At 46.7% G+C, this 24,707-nt stretch overlaps 6 protein-coding genes across 6 annotated transcripts; 5 read left to right on the forward strand and 1 right to left on the reverse strand.

Annotated features, from left to right (window-relative positions):
- Positions 1 to 25: 25 nt before the first annotated feature.
- Positions 26 to 11,128, forward strand: V1513DRAFT_462429 (uncharacterized protein). Its single transcript, XM_066899935.1, has 16 exons — positions 26 to 192; positions 292 to 300; positions 387 to 470; positions 528 to 680; positions 740 to 889; positions 941 to 1,012; positions 1,066 to 2,850; positions 2,907 to 6,776; positions 6,838 to 7,126; positions 7,183 to 7,251; positions 7,300 to 7,789; positions 7,844 to 7,989; positions 8,048 to 8,253; positions 8,304 to 8,500; positions 8,552 to 8,747; positions 8,793 to 11,128. Exons 1-16 carry the CDS (start codon positions 151 to 153, stop codon positions 10,908 to 10,910), a joined length of 9,876 nt encoding a protein of 3,291 aa, XP_066755590.1. The 5' UTR covers positions 26 to 150; the 3' UTR covers positions 10,911 to 11,128.
- A 137-nt stretch (positions 11,129 to 11,265) lies between these two features.
- On the forward strand, positions 11,266 to 14,678 carry V1513DRAFT_410014 (uncharacterized protein). Its single transcript, XM_066895696.1, has 3 exons — positions 11,266 to 12,528; positions 12,583 to 13,703; positions 13,897 to 14,678. Exons 1-3 carry the CDS (start codon positions 11,393 to 11,395, stop codon positions 14,436 to 14,438), a joined length of 2,799 nt encoding a protein of 932 aa, XP_066755591.1. The 5' UTR covers positions 11,266 to 11,392; the 3' UTR covers positions 14,439 to 14,678.
- Positions 14,679 to 15,945: 1,267 nt separating this feature from the next.
- On the forward strand, positions 15,946 to 17,979 carry V1513DRAFT_438231 (regulator of G protein signaling domain-containing protein). The gene has a single exon (XM_066897037.1). It carries the CDS (start codon positions 16,200 to 16,202, stop codon positions 17,859 to 17,861), a length of 1,662 nt encoding a protein of 553 aa, XP_066755592.1. The 5' UTR covers positions 15,946 to 16,199; the 3' UTR covers positions 17,862 to 17,979.
- A 151-nt stretch (positions 17,980 to 18,130) lies between these two features.
- V1513DRAFT_438233 (PPPDE putative peptidase domain-containing protein) lies at positions 18,131 to 20,182 on the forward strand. Its single transcript, XM_066897038.1, has 3 exons — positions 18,131 to 18,335; positions 18,393 to 19,515; positions 19,568 to 20,182. Exons 1-3 carry the CDS (start codon positions 18,276 to 18,278, stop codon positions 20,095 to 20,097), a joined length of 1,713 nt encoding a protein of 570 aa, XP_066755593.1. The 5' UTR covers positions 18,131 to 18,275; the 3' UTR covers positions 20,098 to 20,182.
- Positions 20,183 to 20,578: 396 nt separating this feature from the next.
- V1513DRAFT_395071 (nucleoside phosphatase family-domain-containing protein) lies at positions 20,579 to 22,850 on the forward strand. Its single transcript, XM_066895353.1, has 2 exons — positions 20,579 to 21,044; positions 21,093 to 22,850. The coding sequence occupies exons 1-2, from the start codon at positions 20,762 to 20,764 to the stop codon at positions 22,469 to 22,471; spliced, it is 1,662 nt and encodes a 553-aa protein (XP_066755594.1). The 5' UTR covers positions 20,579 to 20,761; the 3' UTR covers positions 22,472 to 22,850.
- V1513DRAFT_438238 (ATP-NAD kinase-like domain-containing protein) lies at positions 22,609 to 24,680 on the reverse strand. The gene is made up of 2 exons (XM_066897039.1): positions 23,701 to 24,680; positions 22,609 to 23,653 (listed from the first exon to the last, which is right to left on the reverse strand). The coding sequence occupies exons 1-2, from the start codon at positions 24,526 to 24,528 to the stop codon at positions 22,868 to 22,870; spliced, it is 1,614 nt and encodes a 537-aa protein (XP_066755595.1). The 5' UTR covers positions 24,529 to 24,680; the 3' UTR covers positions 22,609 to 22,867.
- Between the last annotated feature and the right edge of the window lie 27 nt (positions 24,681 to 24,707).

Below are 24,707 nucleotides of genomic sequence, written 5' to 3' on the forward strand. Positions count from 1 at the left end.
GCCCTGAATTCATAGGCCGTCTAAAGTTGGATCCGCTCTGCTCTTTCGCAATTGATGATACGTATCGCATTTTTCTTTTGCTTGCATAGATTGTAGAATTAGAAACCGAGAGATAGGTGAATACAGCAGTTAGTATAGCTATCTGGGACGATGCTGGAAGGACTGGTTGCTTCGCTGCTGAACAGGTTCTTGGTACGTTATTAGGATCGCGGACTGCATTCGCTTTGTTGATGCAATTCGGGCTTACCGTTTCACTTGCGTTACTGGATTAATGCTAATGGAATATTATAGGGAGCTTACGTATGTCGATTTTTACTATCGGAGAATTTCCTCGACGCCGTGAGATCTGTTTCATGTATTTAACATTGTGTATTTTGTATATTTAGGTCAAGAACTTCGACCCCAAGCAGCTGAACATCGGAATATGGAGCGGAGACGTGAAGCTGAGAAAGCTAGAGCTGAAGCGAGAGGTAAGATTTGGATAGAATCGAAGTAGAATTGAAAGTGGTGCTAATGCGGTCAACCAGGCTCTGGACAAGTTTCGTCTGCCAATCGACGTCGTTGAGGGTCACCTAGGAGAATTGACTTTACAGATCCCATGGTCTAATTTGAAGAATAAGCCTGTGAAGATATTTATTGAAAATGTCTACTTGCTGGCTATTCCCAAGGCAAATCAAGAAGTAAGGATCTGCAGACTGCTGTTGGGATTTTGGAAGCAATACTAATTGAGCAATTGCAGTATGACGAGGCAGAGGAAGAGAGACGGAAACAGTTGCTGAAGTTAGAAAGACTAGAAGATTCCGAGCTGCTTCTACAGGCTCAGCCTTCTACGATGACTCCTGAGGAGCAGAAGAAGAACCAGAGTTTCACGGAGTCTTTGGTGACAAAGGTGTGGACAGTTGAATGGGATCAAAGACATTACGATTCTGACTGAGTTTAGATCATTGACAATCTTCAAATCAGTGTCAAAAATATTCATTTCAGATATGAAGATACAATTTCAGCGCCAGGGGTGTGTACATAATATTGCTCTACGGTATATCCCAATGACTAACCCACATTTAGCATCCGTTTGCCCTCGGTATTACTCTTGCTGAGTTTTCCGCAGTATCAGCAGACGAAGCTTGGAACCCGATATTCATTCAAGATAACGTTCTCACCACACACAAGCTTTCTAAACTTGAAAATCTTGCGGTGTATTGGAACACTGACTCAGAAATGCTGAGTGAACAACCACAGTTACAGTCCATATTAGACGCATTCTCAAGACTAATTCCACACGACAAGATACCGTCTGGTAAACCGCCGCCACATCAGTACGTACTAAAGCCAGTTTCAGGTCAGGGCCGCATTACGATTCACAAGGGATCAGTGTCATCGATCGCCAATTCGAAGGCTGAATTGTTCTTCGATGAACTTGGATTCGTGTTGGATGAGTTCCAGTATCGAGATGCACTTATGATGGTTGATCTATTCCATTTTTACATTCGTACTGAGCAATTTAAGAATTTGCGCCCCAAGGTGTCGGTTGAGGAGGATTCAAGGCAGTGGTTCAGATTTGCAGGGAATGTCATTCTGCGAGAAATCCATGAGAGACGACGGCAGTGGTCTTGGGATTTTTTCAAAGAACGACGAGATGATAGAAAGCGGTACATCGAACTGTACAAGGCCAAAGTCCTTGGTGACTCAGCGAATCCACTAACTTCAGCCATGGCAGACGAGCTGAAAGCGTTGGAATGGAAATTGTCATTGGAGGACATCCGGTTTTATCGAACATTAGCGAATAGCCAACTTCGAAAGGAGAGAAGGAAACCGAAGACGATTACTGATGCGAAGACGGCTAGCACGAACCAGAATGCAGCCACAAAGCGCTCATGGTGGGATTGGGCTAGGGGTTCGACTCTTGCCAATACCGAACCATCAACGCCTACAAGGGACACGCCGCCGGAGGATTCAGCTGTTATGACAGATCAACAGCGAAAGGAGTTATATGACGCAATCGAATGGGATGAAGAGCAGAAGCCTTCTGCGGATGTTCTGGAGTTACCCCGTGATGCAGTCAAGTTGCAGCTAAAGGTCTCACTCGCAGTGGGCAGTTTTGCGCTGAAAAATGACCCGCATGGTGCGGCCACCGAGATTCTGAAACTCCTTTTTGATACTTTTTCCATGAATTTTTTACAGAGGCCTGATTCCTTCTTAGTAGACCTCAGTTTGCAGGAATTGAAGGTAACCGACGGCACAACGCAAGGATCGCTATATCCGGACATCGTCCGATCAAAGACAGTTCGACCAGGAATAGATCAGCCGCATCTACTAGATGTTGAATCTGTTGATGATGAAGTTCGGCCTGTACCTGATTCTGTTTTCTTCCTCACTTTCGAAAAGAATCCGCTTGATGAGTCAGCGGACTCCAGATTGGCTCTTAAGATGGGAAGTATGGAGATATATTACAATAAGACATTCATAGAGGAAATTGCACAATTTTTCAAGCCTCCAAAGACACATATGGAGAGTTTTGGCGCATTATTGTATGCCGCCGGTGCTACAGTAGAAGGCATCACAAATCAAACTCGAGCCGGCTTGGAATACGCGTTACAAGAGCATAAGACTCTGAATGCCAAACTTGATCTTCAGGCGCCTCTCCTCATTTTACCTTCAAGTGTGATTGAGCATGATGCACCTTGTCTTGTGCTTGATGCCGGTCACATTAGTATGGTATCGAATTTGGTTGATAAGTCGACTATCAGAGAGGTACAGAATAAGCAGTCAGCTCAGTACCAAGAAGACGACTACAAGGCTTTGATGTCGCTTATGTATGATAAGTTCCAGCTCAATTTGGAATCGACTCAGGTATGATTTAATATTTTTGCCATGGAGTCGTGAAATTTGCTGACGCAAAGATGTAGGTCCTTGTTGGCCCGAGTGTTGACGAAACCATAGATCAATTATATAGCACCGGAGATACAGTCAAGCACTTCCACATTGTCGACCGGATCAACATGAATTTGCTAGTCGAAATATCAATTCTTCCGAACGCGTCGAATCTTACTAAGTTCAAAGTGTCTGGACATCTGCCTGTTCTTCATGCGTCCATGTCAGATGTGAAATACAAGATCTTGATGCATCTCATCAATTCCAGCATTCCAAATTTATCATTCACCGACTTGGAGCAAGACAGCCGAATAGAGGAGTTGGAGATGGCTTTCGAGACTCCTGCGGTCCCAAAGACTACTGGGGAGAATAGTAATGATTCGCATTCGTCACGTCCCTCTGCATTTAGGTTCAGGTCGCAGTCTGATCTCGAGAGGGTGGTTGAGATCAGTGATTTTATCGACGACGGCGATGAAGACGATGATGACGACACATTTGTTGAGGCCGAAGAAGGGTCAAATCATTCTGTGGCCTTGAACAATAATCGTGGTAAAACCAGAAACGGCAACAGCTCTGACAACAGCTACGAGCAGCGCACATTTGAGTTTAACTTTACTGTGGATAGAGTTCAGGGGTCACTTTACCGAGGTGGACCAGTTTCTGGAGGCATGTCGCGCGAGATTGACGACGACTTTTCGAAGAGCCATCTGCTTGTCGATATTATTCTTGATCACTTTGAACTTGTGTTCTATAGTAGAGCTTATGATATGCATGCTGAGGTCATTCTTGGAAAACTGAGCGTTGAAGATAGAATCGAAGAAAATCCTAAACCGGAGTTTAGTCAACTGATTTCATCTGATTCCTTCTACGACGCTAATGCGAGCCAGATAGCCGTCGCCACTAAGGAGTCAAATTTGTTCCATATAAAATACTCTAAAGTGGCCAAGGAATCTCCCGAGTATTTGACAGTCTTCGAGGGTATCGATCAGAACGTCGAAGTGTCGATTTCAACGTTGAATTTTGTCATTACACGGAAATCAATTCTGACGTTACTCGACTTTCTGGCCTCCACGTTTTCCTCGCCGCCGAATGAGGATGAGGACGATCAGCTCATTGAAGTAGATGAATCATGCGATAGCGAGACTGATATAGCATCAACTGTCCAGTCTAGCAGTGCTCCAGATAAAATGAAGTTAAAATTGAATTTGTCCAGTATCGTTCTTGTTCTCAATGATGACGGTGTGCGCCTAGCAACGGTACGGTTCGATCAGGCCGACGTTGGAATATTCTCGATGGGCAAGACCATTCGTGTCGGGGCTCGGCTAGGAAATTTCACGTTACATGATCACATGAGCGATGAGTTTGGTGAGGCAGTGTCGAATCAGTTGGTTTCTATTCAAGGTGAAGAATTGGCAGATTTCAGATATGAAACTTTTGATCCGAACTCGTTCACAGTTTTATATCCTGGATATAATGCTTCAGTCTACTTCCGATCGGGCTCCATCAAGGTCAATTTCGTTGATGAGTCTTTCAGACGGATTTTGCAATTTTTGGCTAAGTTTGCAGAAATGAAGACGCTCTATGATTCGGCTAGGCAAGCGGCTGTGAACCAGGCGTCTCAAATGAAAGATCCGGATAAAATCCGCTTCGATGTTATTGTGCGGACGCCTATTTTAGTGTTCTCGCGAGACTGTCCATTTGACAATCCTGACAAATGCAGCAATGTCCGAACGGATGTTGTGACAGTTCATCTTGGTGAGATGTATATTCAGAACACTTTCAGCACAGTCGAGAATGGTATAACCGGACGATCTACTCCAGTTAATAAGATCCACGCTGGTATTCGACAGACTAGAATCACGTCTGTATTCCAATTCCCCGAAGGTGTTGTTCAAGAGCTACAAATGATCGATAACCTGGATATCACATTTAAGATGGTGTATGTTGAGCACACGCCAGGAGTCGACCGACCGGCGCTAGAGATTGTGGGCTCAATGTCAGATGTCAATCTTATTCTGACGGAGTCGCAATATATCTTCTTCATTAGTCTCATGAAATCGTTTTCTACTACGTTTCAAGCACCTCCGCCGCAGCTGGATGAAGCGGCTATGAATATGCGTCGTGCGGCTGCCACAAGCGCGAAGGCCGTAGAGGCTTCTACACGACCTCGAGTGCATTCTAAGGCATCTGCAAATAAGGTAGTTGTCGGTAGTGTCAATGAAGAAAAAAATAATAAGATCACTCGTGATGATGAATTGTTCACGAAAATGGATTTTGTATTTCGACTACAGACTCTCGCACTGGAATTGTTCAATGATACTGATGGCGAAACGGTCACTTCGACTCCAGCCAGTCTATCCAAGTTTGCACTAACAGGCACTGACACTAAGATGCGGATGAAATCCGACGATTCAATTGAGTCAGAGTTCCATATCAAGTCTTTCACAATTTATGATAGCAGGCAGAGTCAGAAGAATAGGTTCCGGAAGATAGTACCGCCGATTCTGCATGATGGTTATCAGTTCATGGCAAGTGTATCGACCATAAAGAATGACAGCGGTGCGCAGGATGTTACAGCGATACTGTCCATAGATAGTCCGCGCTTTATCTTTGCGATCGATTATATTTTTGCGTTGAAAGCTTATTTCTTAGACTCTCTGCAGACAGAAGACGACGATACAGATCGCGACCTTGAGGATCTGACTGACTCAGATTCTACTTTGATTGAACAAGGTAGCGATAACAAGGATGATGCGACAGAAGACGATGAAAGCGCGGTCGGGAACATTGGAACCGTTTCTCTCGATGTGGATGAGACACCCGCAATGAACTTGTCGTTCCGTATCAATGTCATTGATGCGTCGGTCATATTGATCGCAAACCCTCTAATAGCAAGTTCCGAAGCCATTGTACTCCGTATCAAGGAGATCATGATGACTCAGCAGAACGTGTTCACTCTAATGACCAGACAAGTTGGGATATATCTTTGTAGGATGGATTTGTTTGAAGAAAATCGTTTGAGAATCTTGGATGATTTCAATCTCATTTTGTCCATCGACAACAATGCCGGAAGGATTCAGCATAAGACAAGTATCAACATTGGCATTGACTCTTTAGTCCTGCGATTATCACTGCGCGATATTCTGCTTGCCTTGTCGATCGTACACAGGGCTGCAGAATTGTCGCCGGAGCAACGCAAGCCGATTCAGAAGCGGTCATATTCTCGATTCTCGTCGAATAAGCGTTTGAAGCAGTTAGCAAAGAGGTCGACCAAATCGGTCCATAGTTCAAGCCGTGCTCTTGTGTCTGGTGATGCCCGCAGTAGCAAAGGTGTCACGACTGAATCTAGAGGAACATATTCTGCATTACTGAAGAACGAGGAATTAACTGCCGATTTTGATGGCTTAAGACTTGTCCTGATCGGTGGTGTGCACGAGTTGCCATTATTGGATATGTGCATTAAGCAGTTCCCGTTCCATCTCCGCAATTGGTCGACGGAGATGGATGCTGACACGAGTGTCGAAATGTTCGTCAACGTATACAATTATTCCAAATCTGCATGGGAACCTCTCGTGGAGCCATGGCAGCTTGGCTTCCATATGACACGTACTGTTCAGCCAGAGAATTTATCTGTTAATTTCAATTCTCGCAAGACTCTCGAATTAACTGTCACCTCTCAGACTATCGCAATGTTGTCAAATTCAATAGAGATGATGTCTGGCGACAGCGATTTGCTGTCTCGGCCGCCGGATGCGAATGCACCATATCGTATCAAGAATCAGACAGGATACACACTTCAAGTTTGGGTTGATAATGTTGACAACACGGAGTATGCCATGGCCAAAGAGATTGCGGATGGTGAGGAAGTGCCGTGGCGATTCGATGACTGGCGTAAACTCCGTGAGGTACGCATCGCGATGGCAGCGCACTAACTTTTTACCCGCATCAACACTAACGCTGTTACAGAATCTCAACGAAGACTCCCAGCACGGAACGGTTGGTGTGCGCTTGAAGGATACGAATTTTGATGCGGTTACCCGTATACAGGCCAATAAGGAAGGCGAGGCGCTCTACGTTCTTCAACCAAAGACCATGAAAGTTGCTCATAGACTGATTTGCGAGGTCAAGCTGCGAGAAGACAAAGTGAAACACATTACATTCCGATCTGCACTTCTTGTGGAGAATAATACCCAAATTCCCATTGATATGCTGGTCGGGGATGATGTTGTAGCGAATGCGAAGATAATGACAATTGGTTCGAACATCTTATCGTCTTGGTTTACTGTGCAGCGCATACTAACAGAGTGTCAGTCCCTGGAGAAAGTCGAGCAATCCCGATAGAGCAGTTGTTTGATCAGACGTTCAAGATTCGCCCAGGAGGTAAATAGAGCACCGGGATATTATAGTGAATGTCGCTGACGGTCTTAGTTGGTCTCGGATTTCAATGGTGCGAGGAGATATTGTATTGGCGAACATTCATGCAGAAGTACTCGCCGTATTTGACTTGCAAGAGCGAGACGGACGATGGTCAAGATGATCCCGCATCATTTTATTTTCAAGTTCATGCGATTTATGACAAGTCTGAACCTCTTACACGACTGTATCCTCACATGAGAGTTCGTATTTCGGCTCCTATAGAGGTTCAGAATCTTCTTCCACATGGTTTCACGTATAAGATTTACGACAAGAACACGCGCCAGGAGTGGTCCAATTTCCTGCGAAAGGGACTCCTAAGCCCGATTCATGTTGTGAAACTATCACATTTGTTGTTACTTAGTGTCCATATGAAGGACAGTGGTTTTGAGCGCACGGATTTTGCCGTAATTAATTCTCGTCTTCAGGATGAGTTCCAACGGGAAAACTCGTTTGCCACTAGACATCAGGACGGACAGAAGTTGCATTTGCAACTACATTATTAGTATGAGCAGTCGAAGTATTTCGATAATAGTGATATTGTCTAACATTTCTGAAGCACCATACCAGAAAGTGGAGGGGCTTTCCGCGTTTCTATTTACAGTCCTTACCTTATATTGAATAAGACTGGAATGGATATTCAGATAAAGGCCCGATCGGTGATTGCCTCATCGAAGTTCACATCAGAGGAAGTTGAGGGTGACGGTAGGTGTTCCGCAGATTGAGTAAAAATTCCAGATGCTGACTATAATGTTCTCTACAGCCTCAAAGAAGCGCGCAATTCCTAAAATGTTCTCATATGTCACTGACGATCGGTCTAACCGAGCCTTGTTAAGAGTCGGCGATTCAATGTGGAGTCGACCACAAAGTTTTGAGGCAATTGGCGGGAACACCGATGCGGTTATCACGTCTAATGACAAGAACAGAGAGATTCACGTTGGCATCCACGTGTCAGAAGGTCAAGGAAAGGTACGCGCAATAGGATGTTTCCATGCGTGTGTGTATTCTGACTTGTCTAGTACAAAATGACGAAGATTGTCACCATAAGTCCGCGATTTGTTTTAAAGAACAAATTATTGGAGGATCTGAATATTCGTGAGCCTGGGTCATCAATGGTGATGGTCATTAAAGCCGGTGAAGTCTTACCACTTCACTTTATGCAGCAAGTCCCTGAGAAACAACTGACATTAAGCTTTCCGATGGCGGGAGCGCATTGGTAAATTATTTCCATACTGAAGTACGGAGAGCTGTTCTAACAATTGCAAAGGTCCGCGCCATTTAACATTTCTGATCTTGGCAGGACGCACGTCAAGGTCGTCAAACCTGGCGAAGGACAGAAGTTGCTGAAGGTTGAAATTCTGATCGAGCAAGCCACGATTTTCCTTCATATTGATGTAGAAAAGAGTAACTGGCCTTATTCCATTCGAAATTTCAGTAATACTGAGTTTACTTTCTATCAAGCGGTAAGGGAATTGAATACGTCTAATGGCAAGTCTAATTGTTTTAAGAACCCTTACATCACTTATGATGACGACGAAGATATGACATACCTCAACAACAGCAAGCGATTCCGGCCGATTGTGTATCGGCTACCTCGTAAGAGTGTCATGCCATATGCATGGGATTATCCTGCAGCAAGTCAAAAGGAGCTCGTTATTTGTGCACATGGTGCAGAAAGGCACGTCCCTTTGGCTGAAATAGGGAATCTGGTTCCGATGAAGATTCCGGTTACCCAAAATGGCCAGCCTGCGACGATTGATATCAACGTCGTCGCAGATGGACCAATTCAGACGCTCGTACTGGCGGATTATGATCCGAGTCGCAGCTTGTACAAGCCTAAATACAATGCGTCGCAAAGCAGCTTTTCCAGCGCAACTGGATCCACTTCAAACCTTGGCGGCTTTGAAGTAGTTGAGGATGATGGAGATATCACCTTCCGTGCTGTCGTAAATCTGGAAGGCATTGGCATTTCCTTAATTAACACACGAATGCAAGAACTGTGCTATATCACTTTCCGAGGTTTTGAGATCAAATACAACGAGTCTGCTATCTACCAGACTTTGAGTACGAAACTCAAGTGGATTCAGATCGATAACGAACTGTTCGGGGGGATCTATCCGATTGTTTTGTATCCTAGTGTACTCCCGCAGACGGCGAAGGAAATGGAAAATCATCCTACACTGTCGGCATCCGTTACTCGAGTTAAAGATGACTCTCACGGGGTGTTGTATGTTAAGTACGCCACGATCTTGCTACAGCAGATGACTGTGGAGATAGATGAGGATTTCTTGTTTGCATTACTTGATTTTTCTAAAGTTCCAGGCGCAAGCTGGACTACTAGTGTCGAAGACAAACTGTGTGATGACGAGCTTACTCTTCCTGAGCCTGAGCAGTCACCAGCTGGACGAGATGTTTATTTTGAGGTTTTGCATATCCAGCCCGCACAGATGGACTTGTCTTTTGTCCGCACCGAGCGCGTGAACGTCGAAGACAAGACCTCATCGCAAAACGCTATCATGTTTTTCCTGAATATTTTGACTATGGCAATTGGTAACATTAATGACGCTCCAGTGCAGTTGAACGCCTTAGTGTTAGAGAATGCTCGAGTATCGCTGCCAATGCTTGCACATTTGATGGCGACGCATTATGGCCAACAATTCTTATTCCAAGTGCATAACATTTTGGGATCGGCTGATTTCTTGGGTAATCCTGTTGGCTTATTCAATAACTTAAGTTCTGGTGTGATGGATATATTTTACGAGCCCTATCAGGGATTCATTATGAACGACAGACCTCAGGAGCTTGGTATCGGGTTGGCGAAGGGTGGCTTGAGTTTCCTGAAAAAGTCCGTTTTTGGTGTCTCGGACAGTATTGCCAAAGTTACAGGCAGCATCTCGAAAGGTCTGGCAGTTGCCACACTGGATAAGCAATTTCAAGATAGGCGGCGAATCAGCCGAGTAAGAAACCGTCCAAAACATGCTTTGTATGGGGTTACTGCGGGAGCCAACTCATTCGTCGAAGGACTCGCTAGTGGTATAACGGGTATGGCTTTAGCGCCTATGAAAGGAGCTTCTGAAGAAGGAGCGACTGGATTTTTTAAGGGTCTTGGGAAAGGTCTTGTAGGCCTTCCGACTAAGACAGCTATCGGCTTGTTCGACCTGGCGAGTAACGTCAGTGAGGGGATTCGCAACACTACGACTGTTTTTGATGCGCAGGGTATCGATCGTGTCCGTCTACCAAGGTTCATTGGGCGCGATAAGACGGTTAAGCCATATAATCAGCGAGAAGCTATCGGTCAAGCGTGGCTGAAGCAGCTGAACGAGGGTGACTACTTTAACGAAGAGTATGTGGCTCATATGTCTCTGCCCGGCGAGGAGCTTGTTGTGATTGTGACATACACTAGAATTCTGCTTATGCACACACGTCGAATGACAGCACAGTGGGATGTTCAGTTCGATAAATTGCAGACAGTATCCATGGAAAAGGGTGGCATTGCATTAGTTTTATGGGGTGGTATTCAGGGGCCATTTATTCCGATTGCGGACGATTCCGCGAGGCAGTTCTTGTATAATAAGATTGGGCATGCGGTGGAAGAGTATAATCAGTACAGACAGGCGCTGGTGTAGGGAGCGGTTGACAGAAGGTCTATTGGGTAGTTTGTCTTCAAACGTAATAAGATGATGGGCTTAATATTGTAGGAACTAGGGTGGTCAGTTTATGGGAGGATGTTATTTGGGACGGTATTTCATTTTAGAATTTATGTGGTATAGATTGGCAATAGTGTAATTAACAATTGTTGGTCTGGATGAACATAGTTAACTGCGTACGCGAGGCAACATCATGTGTTCCATTTACACCCCTGAAAGTTTCTGTCTAGGACAGCAGTATAATATGAAGGCAGTTACGTAGAACCCGTTGACGCGTTGGACGCGTGAATGTAACCCCTGAGAAACCTTATCGCCCCTGTCTCCGTCACACACTCGACAATTCAATAAACTTGGACTTGACAAGCGTCTAGGATACAGAACTTGATGTCCTGAAAGCATATTGTGAAAAAAGTCGAACAAGGCGGGGATCCTGATTACTCCATAGACCGATTCCAACCCCAATGATAAGCTGGCTCGCAGAAAGGATGCGACGGTCATACTCCTCTGAGTCAACGTCCACGACTACAGAACGATGTCCAGCACAGAATCTTGCACGAACGTCTGGCTCTCGAGCTGCTAGAGCTGACTCCAACTCCATGCCGGCAATGGCTTTAAATGGTCATCGTAAACGAGGCGTGAGTGAAGATGACCAGGACGAGATCACCGCGGCTGGATTACAAACTCCTCAACGTCGAAAGCGTCGAAGATCTCTGTCAAAGACTTTGTCCATAACTGAGTCCGGTCGAAAACCTACAATCTTACAAAGTGAAACAGCGAGTACAGCTCCGGTAGCAATTCTGCGGGAGAGTAATGCTGTGTCGACGACATCGATCAGATCAGCATCATCTTCACCGACACCTGCGTCTCGACCTTTAGCAAAAAGAGCACGAATTAAGTACACACGTCATCAAGGCTCCCCTAAAATCCGGTCGCATTCCTTAGTGCCGACTAGTCGATCTCGCAAACGACGGGTTGCGAACGACGAAGACGAAATCGATGACCTCGATCGTGGACGAAAAGATGTGGTATGGACCAAACTGGAAAGTGCTAGAGACTCAGATGCTGTCGAAGGTGAGGACACAGCTAGGCGTGTGATAAGTGACCAGTTGGGAATAGGAAGTGTCACTCGAAGCGGAGGTGGTTCCGCTGTGCGACTCCCTACGGAGACCGCTGAAGATCACATGCAAGCGGGAATAGGAGATGACAAGAGAGGAATGCCTGAAATTCCAGATGCTGAAGTAGGTTCTTCTGATCCTGAGGAACAAGATCAAGTTGAGGATGATTACAAATACATTGCTGGCCGGAATCACGAAGTGGGTAAGGTCTCGATAGAGAATGGGGCTCAAGTCATAGCATCTCGATCATCATTGGAATTGCCAGCAGTTGTCGCCGAACCCCAACAGCTGGCAACTGCACAAATTCCAGTACCAGAATCTACCATGTCGCTAACATCACCAATAGTCGAGAAGTCCATCAAAACAAATACCTCTAGTACCTCTATTGGTGATACATCAATGGACAAAATCAAAAGGCGGGTGTTAGCACAATTAAATGGCAAGCTCCCGATTCCAATTATTGGTCTAGATGATGCTCATAAGTGCGTACTCATGAATCTCCAATTTAAGGAATGCATTTTGCTAACAATTCGCAGAAAAATATATGATCTCTTTGAGCAAACAATATTAGCACCGATGCTTGATGTTGCACTCGCCTCGTCTAAGTCAGAATCACCGTCGTCACTGCTTTCGAGTACCAAATTCCATGGTGGCAATTCGGCGCTCCTGCTTGGCCCACGTGCATCAGGAAAATCGTTGATCATCTCCACTGCGCTGGCTGAACTAGAGCGGAAATATAAAGGCCAGTTTATTGTCGTGCGACTATCGGGCTTTGCTCAAACGGATGACAAACAGGCGCTTCAGGAAATAGCGGCGCAGATAGAGTACGGAATAGAAGCATTGGATGAAGACGATTATTTTTACGATGACCTAGACGATGGCGTAAAGGAGAGTCCAACGAAAATTAGGTATAAACGGCAGAATTCCAGCATTGCTCTGGAAAGATTACTGTCATTATTTTCTGGGCGTGCGGGCGTCCGCGACGACAATGAGGAACCCCTAGGGGAGCAACAGTCGCAACAGCAACAACCCGTCGTTTCTGTACTAATTATTCTCGAAGAATTTGAAAGATTTGCGACAATGCAGAATCGACAGACGTTACTATACAATTTGCTCGATGTCGCTCAATCGCCCCGATACTCGCTCAAATCAGACACCCCAGCACCAAATATTTGTATAATCGGCGTGTCAAGTCGCATGACTGCCCCGGAGATGCTCGAAAAGCGTGTCCGGAGCAGATTTAGTCACCGAGTGATAGTCCTTCCGCACATGCGTGACGTAGAGTCATTTTGGAGAGTTTGCAGCTCTGGATTGAAGGTGACGAGCGCTCCTACGGTTGCTATGATGGCCGCGATGGTGAATGCAAGCAACTACTCAAGAGGGCCAACCCGACTGAAGAAGTCTGAGTATACTATTGAACGGCGGGCGACGGAGGTCTGGAATTCCTACATCGACTCTATGTACTCAACTTCACCAGAAGTAAGGAGGATAGTAGACCTTGCATTTGCCACGTCAAGAGATTCCCGCCAGGTCCACATGCAGTTTTTAAGCGCTGTCCGAAAAGCGGGCCAGATGATTCCATTTATGGCGACTAGTGAAATTGGTGGTCGTGGGGTCGACGTGTTAGAAAACGCTGGTATAATGGAGAAAGTTGCGGGTATGTGGCAGTTTTCCTTCTTTAGCGACAAATATGAGATTGGAATGGCGTAGAAAGGGATAAGTTTAATCTTTGACTTATCTGAGGTGCCAATGGTGGGGATATTGTAGATTGCGGCGGAAGAGAACCCAATCAACGTTTTTTAGGGGGTCAATATAGACTGTGGCTGGAGGATGTTAACTAATGTTTCTAGGTCTTTCGGAGTTAAGTTTGATGCTTCTAATATGCGCTGCGCGGGCGGAGATCAAATATGCGACTACGACCAGCGTGCCAGTCGGCACTTTGTCTCCAACGAAATCGGGTGCGATATCGAACACAGCAGAACGGCGGGAGACAGCCGTTGAATTTCCTCCCATGGTGCCGAACAAGTCACTTCTTCATTCATCGCAACATGTGATCACGAAGGTGACGCCAATATCGTTCACGCTGGCATACGAAGAATATCTGTCACAAGCTGGTAAGACGCGTCTAGCTGAAGCATCTGCTGGTGCAATAATCACGATGCCGTTCAGAGTATGGTCGCGTGAGCAGGCTGTTGCAGCATGGGAAGCATTAGAACGAGGTGGATTGGTTGTCAATGCGAGTGAGATTGCAGGCAGCGTCAGCACGGGACGAGTTGGAAGCGCAATAAGTGAGATGCAGGCGCCTGAAATTGGGTTGATGGAGCTGGGCGAGATTGTTAAGGATATGCGCGGTGTCAATAGCGTCGCGAGGCAGTGGTGTAGTGCTCTCTGAGCCATACATATCGTGTAGGTCACGAATCCAGGATAATGAGGCCGGTGTGTAATATGCAAGGACCAGATTCTATTATTTCTACACTTATACGAATTATGTTTATGTTATATTGTTCGATTATTAATTGGCGTCTATGCGCGAATCAATAGATTGGTCGCGTGTTGGTACTGGCATTCCCCATACCAGGTGACTACACTATGTGTTGTAGATGTGGAATCTGTCAGTTCTTATAAATCCTGACTTCTGTGTGCGGAGAAGATAAAGTCTCGTGACTGACTATACAGCGCCGCTACCCTACGGTAAGCTGGGCGTGGCAACAAAGTTAGCCACGGTGTAGACCTCACAGTGCTGATTATGACGTAAACAACAATGGCAATTTTGAGATAATAAGCATTCGCTGGCAACACCGCATCAGATGCTAGGAAAGACAAGCATCCTTATACTAGCTGAGTAATTTGCGCTGATTTCATACAGTCCTTGCGATGCCCGGTTGCTACCACCCATTCCCCCTAAATGCTTGCGGCTCTGCATAGCGTCCTGGTCAATCCTGAGGCGTTCATTCACCCCTTTCCGGGTCTGTTGGTGACAAGCAGTTTGCAGAAGGCATAAGATACGTACGATGCTAAACAACAATATATGTTTGAGTTCTTATTCCAGCTGAAGTAATATTGGTTGTAATATTGCAGTACATGCTGTTGTACCTTAGACCGAGATGAGGCAGACGTTGTCTCGGACCGGCGGCAAGCCAGACTAAGAGGGCGCGCCGCTGGAATCGCAATCGCCGTTAATATGATGAGTGCGCATTGGATTTGAGGCATATTTGGCTGTACCTGAAGGATTATCCCTGAGAGTTAATTTTAGAGGAAAGCTTATTCTCGCGTGGCCCCCCTCGTGGCGCGCACGGGCAGCGCGGTCCACGCGGCTCACTAACAATCTTGTATTTGGCCCATTAGTGAGTGATTGGGGCGCCGGAACAAGGGACCCCGATAGCAGCCGCATTCGCGTGGGGCCCCACGGTTGCTCATGACTTCCGACAGACAAAGCGTGCCTTTGCCCTGTTTACCCCGCCGGCTATTGTATAGAAGTATATTAGTGGCCTTGTCAACTCTAACGCAGCATGTCGTCCCGTTCACCGCTGACTCCTTGCATTCTCACACAGCAGACGGGTGACCACAACAAGCGCACAAACAAACTTAAGCAACGCCTCAATTCAACGCAATATCAGGCTCACAATAAGCAATAATTGACACTCCTCATCACATACATTAAGTCAAATCGGTTGCGCACGAGCGAGCGCCTTACGACACGCAGTCCTGATTCGACGATTTACGAGACGTATGCAGTGTATGCGGCATCCACCGGTAGCTACCGCACAGACTTCAAATCGCTCTGCATCCGCTGGCAGCCAAAATTAATAACTACATGGCCCTGCCTTTCGTGGACAAAGACTCTGACTCGGCTATTTCTGGTGGCGCCAGAATATCATAGCAGCGGCGGCGGCGGCGTCATCATCATCATCATCATCATCGTCATCATAATACCATTACTTTGAACACCACAATCAACCTGTCTCTATCATTCACTCGTCTGCAAGTGTTTATCACAATAATCCCAGCATTAGGCGAGGACGACGATCGCAGAACACTACAAAGAGCGATCACCATAGCCACTATAGTGGCCGCAGCCTTCAGCCTACCTTCAGACATAGCACTAATCATCATCGCCACGTCACTCATAGAATACATCGTCATCCCGTCTAAGATGCTGCTTCAGGCCGCTCGACTATTGCGTTGCACAGAAGACGGACGTCCATTTTACGACGAGTTCACTGCAGTATTCGCGACTCTAATTTCGTCGTTACCTCTCCAGCCCCATACTATCGGCCTGTTCCATGCAAGATACGACTTCTCTTTTAGTTCGTTGGAGGCTGCGAGAAATCTTGCTGAGCTTAAGCTGCAGCAGCAAAACAAGACTATCGATCTCACTGGTCGGCGTATCACTTCCACTACAATTACAACTTACCAAATTGACGTACGCAGCTGCGCTGAACTAATGCAGCTGTTTCTGAACGCTCGTCTTATTAGATGCGCCAATGATCCTGAGAAAAGCAAGTTCAAGCATGAAATGCTCTTTCAGCTGACACCTAAAGGCATTGCAATCGTCGATGCATTTAGCCAGCGTCATGGTGTGGCGTCCCCGAATGTGGTAGATCTGTTGAAGTCGCAGCACAATAGCATGAAGCTTGTGAATTTGGAGAGGAACCCGGTCACAGATCAGATCAGTAGTTCGGAAACCGTCATAGAGATCATATTCCAACGATTTGCGGGACGTAGGCCAAATACGACGCCATTACACCGCGCGCACTCGCACCATATGCCATCGCAGTCTCTTGGCCATTCTGGTGCGCCATTTGGAGGTCCATCGAACTCAACTACAACTGTCGCGTTGGGCCCCAGCCCATATCCGGCTCACGGCGGAACGTCCGCGACTCATCACGACGCACTGCCGTCGGTCCTCAAGAGAGAGTCGAGTGATACTGATGTCTCCTCTGTCTCTGATATGTATCTCGAGTCATCAGCCGGTGTGCATGTGCATGATTCAAAACGTATACATCTAAAAGAATACCATAACTGCTTCTCAGGCATGGCGGCCAAATTGTGGCTAATGGATTGTACGTCGATAATATATGTCCACGAAGCGCAGATGATTTTGACGGCGTTTCTGCAGTGTGACCTCATCACTCCAGCTGATGCTCGATCGATGTCATCTGGAGCAGAATTTGTGATGGAGAAGAACGCATATTACTACATGTCGGAAAAAGGCAAGAATTTGGCTGGTTGGCCTACAACGGGCTCCGGACTCATCCATAAGCATGGCCCTAACCGGCCCCACAGTCCCGGCAGTACTCCGTACCGTCAGTCTCCTTCCGCAGCAAGAGATAAACACTCGCGACTGGAACATATTCTTGAGGATCCTGCGCTTCGACTGCTCTTCCGAGAACATCTGGCCGAGAATTTTTGTGATGAAAATCTGACGTTCTACTTGGAGAGCGAGAAGCTGCTAGCGCAGTTTCATGAGTTGGAGAAAAACCAGTTTCCGATACTAGAGAAAGTCAACGTCTGCTTGTCTGAAGCGTGGGTAGTCTATCATGCATTCCTTGCGCCAGGATCGGCATCGGAGGTTAACATCGATCACTTATTGCGGCAGCGCGTTCGCGAGCGTATGACTGCAGAGGAATTAGACACAATAACTATACCCGGATCACAGCCCACCGAGTCAATCTCCACGGCGGTAACCAAGTTGGCCGAAATAGTGAAGTTGTTGGATGACGTTAGAAGGCAGGTGTTCAGACTCATGGCGTCGGATTCAGTGCCAAAATTCATGCGCACAGCGAAGTTTTTGGAATTGGGAATAGAGGTCTAGTAGACGTATTGCTAAATAAAATAGTTGAATATATAATGTTTAGTTTAGCGTTGTAAAGTTTCATATCCTAGGATGTTATCATTACAGGATTGTGGATAACTCTGTCCGATGTTTTTTATCAAGCAAGTGTAGCGGGATTTGTCAAAGATTGAGAAACCGGAGGACTTGCGCCGCACCCGTGGTGGCGCTAGGTTCCAAACCCTTAAATTTGTATGTGGACATGTGGGAATAGCGCACGGCTGCAACCCCGTCATCGCCATAGATGCGCTTGGAAGCAAGTCAGCGCATCAGCGAGCAACGTCAGCGGCTTTCCCTCGTGAAATACAATACATGGCTTTCACGCCTTTTCATTGGAAGTGCTCTATAGACTGTTTTTGATTATAAGAATATATATCTCTGGGTGCAAATAGCAAAATGACCGGATTCCCGGTGAAGCTGTACATTTACGACTTATCGAAAGGCCTTGCTCGACAAGTACGTATTTTTTATTAATTCCAGACGTGACTTGGCTAGGACTAATGCGTGCCATAGATGTCGATGCAATTTATTGGCAAGCAAATAGACGGAGTGTGGCACACGAGCGTTGTATATAATGGGGTTGAGTATTACTACGGTGCAGGAGTACAAACGTCAATCCCGGGAGGAACTCATCATGGTCAGCCACTTGAGGTAGTCGATATGGGCGAGAGTTCTCTTCCTGAAGATGTAGTATTGGAGTACATCGATTCGTTGAAGGACATTTATCGTCCTGAGAATTACGACTTATTCATGAATAACTGCAATAATTTCACTCAAGATTTGTGTCAATTTTTGGTGGGCAAGGATATCCCCGCACACATTACTGGACTGCCGCAAGAGGTTTTGCAGACTCCCTTTGGACAAATGATGAAGCCTATGATTGAACAGTCGCTGCGCCCGATCACGACAGCACCCGCCATTCCCGCTCCCGTTCGGCAGCCCACTTTTACCGCCGCTACACAATCTCGTCAGCACGTCTTGTACACTACATCAGCCAGTCAGCTAGAGGATCTGATTAAGACGAATCACTGTGTGTCAGTTTTTTTCACCTCGTCCACTTGTGGCCCATGCCGGATAGCATATCCCAAATACGATGAACTGGCGGAGAAATACAGTGGCAAATGCACCTTTGTCAAAGTCGACATAAACCAAGCTTACGATATTTCGCAGCGATGGCAAATCACAGCAACGCCGACATTCCACACATTTATCGACGGTGAGAAGCTTGATGACTGGAAAGGCGCGTCTCCGCCGACACTGGAGAGTAACATCAATATATTGATCCAAATCGCATATCCACCGCATCCCCATAGGAAATTATCACTGCCGAACATTCTGGGGACATCCAGTCAACCTATTACGTATACGCGCATCCCTCCTCTCGACAAGGTTTTGGCTAAGCTAGCGACAGCTGGCATTAAAGATCAGATTTTGTTACGAGTTGTCAAGTTTATAACAGAGCGCGAAGCGCATGGAGCACGTGAGTCTGCGCTACCTGACCTGAATTTATGGGCGGCGTTCGTACGGGAGCAGATTCAGGGAGGTGCACCAAGCGAAGATCTATTCCCAATCATCGACATATTCCGCGTTGCGGCTATCGATGGTAGAGTCTGTTCATGGTTTGCAGAAGAGTCAGGTGGTTATCCCATACAAAATGATTGAGAATTGTTCTAACTGTTTTTGTATAGATTTCAAGACTCTTCGAAGTGTTATAAACTTTGCGAGTGACGATGAGAAACCGTATCAGGGTCGCCTTGTTACGCTACAGCTTCTATGCAACTTGTTTACATCTCATTTATTTGTCCCACATCTATGTGAAGAGCTGGGGCCTGAACTCTCGCAGTTGGCCACGAGTTCGTTGCTTGATGCGCATTCGAATGTTAGATTGGCAGCTTCGTCATTAGCGTTTAATATTACTGCGTACGGACAACGTCGTCGGGCAGAAGCCGCCGAAGACGTTCTTGATTCTATCAATGTCGAGTTGCTGGTGGCCATGATCGAAGGAATTGGCAGAGAAGCTGAGTCAGCGCAGACCTTGAGCAGATTATTGACGGCACTCGGTTTACTGCTTTACTGTGCGCCGAATATCCAGGATTCGGAACTGTTCGCGATTTGCAATAGTCTCGAGGCGAGAGAGGTTGTCAAGACCAAAAAGAATGAGTTTATTGCATTGAAGGCACTGTGCGATGAAGTTATGCTATTGCTAGCACTTCCATAGCTTCCAAATGGCTAGTGACTTGGACGGATTAATTTCCCGTATAGTTGGATTGGTAGATCTAGGACCAATAGATTTATGACTACTACTTTTACCTCGTAGATATGACCTTTTCTGAAGCATATTGCTGTATGCTTTATTGCCAGAGCTGGTCCAAATCACATACTGCAGCAACTTTCAGGATACCAGGTGTGCTGATCACGCCTATACGCACTTCCAAACCTGCCTCGAGAATCATTGTAGGCAACGATTTGAAGATGACTTCTCAGCAAGAGCTGACATTGTGAAATGAAAGGTAAAATTCAGGTCCCCGATTCCATGTGGCGCGGTGAGCACAATAGCTGTGGCGGTGACGTGCGGCAGCAGTTGTGGCGGTGACGGCTGCACAGATACAGTTTAAGTCCAAAAAATATGCACTGGGACCTGCCGTTTAAAGTATGTAAAGTGCATCCCGCGATCAGCATTCACATCACACTGGTGGCTGCACAAAAGAGTTGCCTGCGCAGCCCTACGACCAAAATCCAGTGAGCCTCCCTCGAAACTAAAAACCAACCATAGCTCGAACACAATAATATTTCTATACTGCGAGCTCTCCGTCGTTGTTTAGTTCTGTTTCCCATATAATAAGCGCATAGTCAAGTTGTCGCCAGCTGCGCGGTCTTCGGCCATGTCTTTTCCGACTTCTGCTACCGACGCCGATGGCATTAGGCGTCGGCCCACACTCTTCGCCTTCCTATCTTTCAGATCCAATTCCTCCGACTCAGACAATAACGCGTCATTCAACTTCGATAAATCATCCCCGCCACCAGTCAGACACCAACCTCAACCGATATCGGTTATCGAGGCGGCTAAGAGCCGTCTGGGCAAGACTCTCATAGTCTGTGTCCTTGTTTTGGTCGGATTGATAATATTTTTCAACCCGTCAAACTCCGTTGCAAAATTTGTTGGAGGTAAAACTTTTTACTTCCTCTAAGCGACTATCTCTAATAAAGTAATAGACCATTCGTTATCCAATCTCAAGTCTGGTTCAAGTGCTGTCACAGATACGGTAGCCCCTGGCACATGCACGACATCGCACGATGGCAAGAAACCGGTGACACAGTATGCTCTTATGGTTGATGCCGGCTCGACCGGTTCGCGTATCCATGTCTACGAATTCAGTAACTGTCAGAGCTCGCCCGAACTCGTTCGCGAAGTTTTTGAGATGACAAAGCCTGGTCTTTCGAGCTATCCTGAGGACCCGAAGGCTGCTGCTGAAAGCTTGGATTCATTGCTCGCGGTCGCTATGAAGGAAGTTCCGGACGACATGAAGGCGTGCACTCCAATCGCGGTTAAGGCCACAGCTGGCCTGCGTATTCTCGGACCGGCCGCGAGCGAGAAAATTCTGGCCGCTGTTAGAAGTCACCTGGAGACAGCTTATCCTTTTGCTGTCGTGCCCGGTGATGGTGTCTCAATTATGGACGGCAGTGAAGAGGGTGTGTATGCTTGGATCACCACCAACTTTTTACTTGGCAATATCGGTAGCAAGGAGGATCTTCCTACTGCGGCTATTTTCGACCTGGGCGGCGGTTCGACTCAAATTGTTTTCGAGCCTACTTTCCCTATTTCTAGTGCGGGAATTCCTGAACAGATGACCGCTGGTGACCACAAATACGATCTCAACTTTGGTGGCCGTCACTTTACTCTTTACCAGCACTCCCATCTTGGCTATGGTCTCATGGAGGCTCGCAAGAAAGTCCACGCTGCAGTTCTCAAGAACGCCATGGCTAAGTCAAAGAAGGTGCCGACGAACCTCGTAAATCCATGCTTGCCCCCCAACATGCGCCGAGAAATCGAGGTCGAACTTAGTGAAGGCACTAAGGTTGTCCTCAACATGACTGGTCCAAGCGAGCCATCCGCCACTCAGTGCCGTTTCTTGACTGAGCAGATCCTCCAGAAGGAAGCTGAGTGCCCTTCACCGCCGTGCAGTTTCAATGGCGTCCACCAGCCTTCGCTGTCCCGAACGTTTGCTCGTGAGGATATTTACATCTTCTCTTACTTCTATGACCGAACATATCCTCTCGGAATGCCACACAGTTTTTCTCTCACCGAGCTCCGCGACCTGACCAGTAAAGTCTGCAAGGGTCAGCCCGGTTGGGACGGATTCGCCGCCATCTCTGGTGCACTTGAAGAGCTCGAAGATAGACCCGAATGGTGTCTCGACCTCAACTTCATGGTTGCCATGCTTCACAGCGGATACGACATACCTCTTGACCGCGAAGTCAAGATCGCCAAGAAGCTGAAAGGTAACGAACTTGGCTGGTGTCTTGGTGCTTCGCTTCCCCTTCTCGACCAAGGATCTGCCGGTTGGGAATGCAAAGTCAAACAGATCAGCTAGATTGGTCTATCATGGTTTTTACGGTTACATTGCATCATGTATTTCTAATTTTGGGCAAAACGAGATCCGGAGAATGGTGACATGACACTTATAGAACACTGTTTATCTTATTTACGATGAAGAATGCGTAGCAATGTCAGTAGGTTATATGGATTTTGGTGATATACTCGGCTTATATTGCTAATTGTAATTAATAATCTCTCTGGTGTTCGCACCTGAGTTATGTGACAAAATCTAAATACACATAGATTTACCATCACTATCAAAAGATGTTCTTCATCAATCATCATACGCTCTTAATAGGCGCAATATTTAGGCAGGCGCAGTCGAACAGAAAACAATACGCAGTCAAGCAAATTCATATTTTAACTGGTAGATATTTTTCATGGCTATTCTTCATGCATTAGTATACCCCTTCTGCTGTTGCCGCTGATTCCAGTTCAGTGTTGACCGCAAACTATCAAACCAGTCACTACCTAATCGCTTGGTCTGAATCATCGGGAACGGAAATCTTGATGCGCTAATCGTGACGTAGTCACCCTGATTTAGTTCGATCCTATCTTTTCCGTCGAAACTGCACCACACTGTTGATCGTGCTCCGTATGGAACACCGACCCGAAGGACGGCGTTGTCGGGGACGATCAGCGGCCTGAACGATAGAGAATGTGCGCAGATGGGGGATACCAACATTCCTTGGATATCAGGATGCACCAACGATCCACCTGCCGAAAGGGAATACGCAGTGGATCCAGTAGGCGTAGCGATCACAACACCATCTGCCTCGACGGTTGTCAAATGTTCGTCATCAACGTACAGCTCGGCCGTGCACAATGTGCCTTTGGGACCCCGATCCACCACCACCTCGTTGAGAATACTATACGTTCTCCCTGGTTCGTGCGTGACGTCGGATTCAACAGTGTCTAGGATCTCATCGCCAAGATTCCTGAGCATAGATTTGGTCTTGTCCTCAGCTCCCTCGGTTGTCTTCATGATGGTACATTCGAACCGCATGCGCAGAGACACAATGACACCCTCGTCAATCAGGTTGCGTATTATTTTCTGGTGGTTCATGAAGTCAAATTTTGTCAAGAATCCTAAACTTCCGAGATTAAAACTCAGAACTGGCGGAACAATGCGCTGGAATAGTCGGCTAGTATATAGCACAGTACCATCGCCTCCAAGCTGCAGACAGATTAGTGATAGTATTCGATTAAAATTTTCATGCATACCGTGATGACCAGATCAAACATTTGTGGGTGCTCTTCACAAAGATCAAAATTCCAATATTTCAGTCGCTCATGCCGAGACTCGTGCCTCGACAGTAGCTGCTTCTCATCGAATAACTCGTCCTCTTTCAGCACGTCTTGTACGTAGACTGTATAATTCAACAAAAGCCAGTCCACAAGCTTATTGGTGTGAACGATAGTTGCCTTATCCCAGATCTTGGTGATGACAAGGATTTTTCGCACGCGCATCTTAATCTTCAGCGTGCCTAGATACTTGCTCAAATCGCGAACACTAAACGCCATCTCCGCTAATTGCTTCTTGGTCAATAACCGCGAATATCCCGTACTGGGTGGTAGTTCCTTAATTGACACGCGATTGCTGGTAGTCTTGGTATTGTTCATTTTTGCAAACATCTCCGGAGGTGGGGACATACTCCGGGTCAGACGTCTCTGTAGTCCGCTTTCCGGGTGGTGATCTAGATCGTCCACAGCGGACACATACCCTCCATCGTCTTCTTCGCCGATACCCACAGTACTACCATACAAGTCCTGTGACTTTCGTCTTGTGCGCTGCGCATCTAGCAATGTATGCAGTAGACACCCGCCTTGGGACTTCATCCCTGAGAGCAGCGTGCTCGCGTTCTTATTTGCCATGGACGCCCGCCTGCGCCGCGCGATGCGGTGCCGCGGGTCAACGATGACCTCAAAGCCGTGTGGATCGCCTTCAGACGAGGTCGACTTGTTGTCTTCCTCGAGCGCGTCGCACTCTGAAGGAGCGATGGTGGCTAATGGGCACGGCATTTCATGGGATCCGACTTCCGCTGTAGACATGATATTGGTCGAATGATCTGCTATTGTAAGTGGTGGATATGACTAGCCAGTGACAACAATTGCAGTCCAGCAGTTAAGCAGGCGAGGATGGGGACGATGGTGATGATAATGCGTTGTTGACTAACTAGCGACGATCCCATCTGAAAGTCAAAATAGTTACCTTGGGTGTCATCCGGCGC

This window comes from Lipomyces chichibuensis (assembly GCF_038497645.1).
Source record: "Lipomyces chichibuensis strain CBS 12929 unplaced genomic scaffold V1513scaffold_4, whole genome shotgun sequence".
Classification (NCBI taxonomy): domain Eukaryota; kingdom Fungi; phylum Ascomycota; class Lipomycetes; order Lipomycetales; family Lipomycetaceae; genus Lipomyces; species Lipomyces chichibuensis.

Coding starts and splice junctions, on each gene's coding strand:
- V1513DRAFT_462429 (XM_066899935.1), top strand. CDS start 151: ATGCTGGAAGGACTGGTTGCTTCGCTGCTGAACAGGTTCTTG. Junction 890..940: donor CGGAGTCTTTGGTGACAAAG/GTGTGGACAGTT, acceptor GACTGAGTTTAG/ATCATTGACAATCTTCAAAT. Junction 7,252..7,299: donor GTTCAAGATTCGCCCAGGAG/GTAAATAGAGCA, acceptor TGACGGTCTTAG/TTGGTCTCGGATTTCAATGG.
- V1513DRAFT_410014 (XM_066895696.1), top strand. CDS start 11,393: ATGATAAGCTGGCTCGCAGAAAGGATGCGACGGTCATACTCCTCTGAG. Junction 12,529..12,582: donor GGTCTAGATGATGCTCATAA/GTGCGTACTCAT, acceptor AACAATTCGCAG/AAAAATATATGATCTCTTTG. Junction 13,704..13,896: donor TATAATGGAGAAAGTTGCGG/GTATGTGGCAGT, acceptor TAATGTTTCTAG/GTCTTTCGGAGTTAAGTTTG.
- V1513DRAFT_438231 (XM_066897037.1), top strand. CDS start 16,200: ATGCTGCTTCAGGCCGCTCGACTATTGCGTTGCACAGAAGACGGACGT.
- V1513DRAFT_438233 (XM_066897038.1), top strand. CDS start 18,276: ATGACCGGATTCCCGGTGAAGCTGTACATTTACGACTTATCGAAAGGC. Junction 18,336..18,392: donor CGAAAGGCCTTGCTCGACAA/GTACGTATTTTT, acceptor TGCGTGCCATAG/ATGTCGATGCAATTTATTGG. Junction 19,516..19,567: donor ATGGTTTGCAGAAGAGTCAG/GTGGTTATCCCA, acceptor GTTTTTGTATAG/ATTTCAAGACTCTTCGAAGT.
- V1513DRAFT_395071 (XM_066895353.1), top strand. CDS start 20,762: ATGTCTTTTCCGACTTCTGCTACCGACGCCGATGGCATTAGGCGTCGG. Junction 21,045..21,092: donor CGTTGCAAAATTTGTTGGAG/GTAAAACTTTTT, acceptor ATAAAGTAATAG/ACCATTCGTTATCCAATCTC.
- V1513DRAFT_438238 (XM_066897039.1), bottom strand. CDS start 24,528: ATGTCTACAGCGGAAGTCGGATCCCATGAAATGCCGTGCCCATTAGCC. Junction 23,654..23,700: donor TGTTTGATCTGGTCATCACG/GTATGCATGAAA, acceptor ATCTGTCTGCAG/CTTGGAGGCGATGGTACTGT.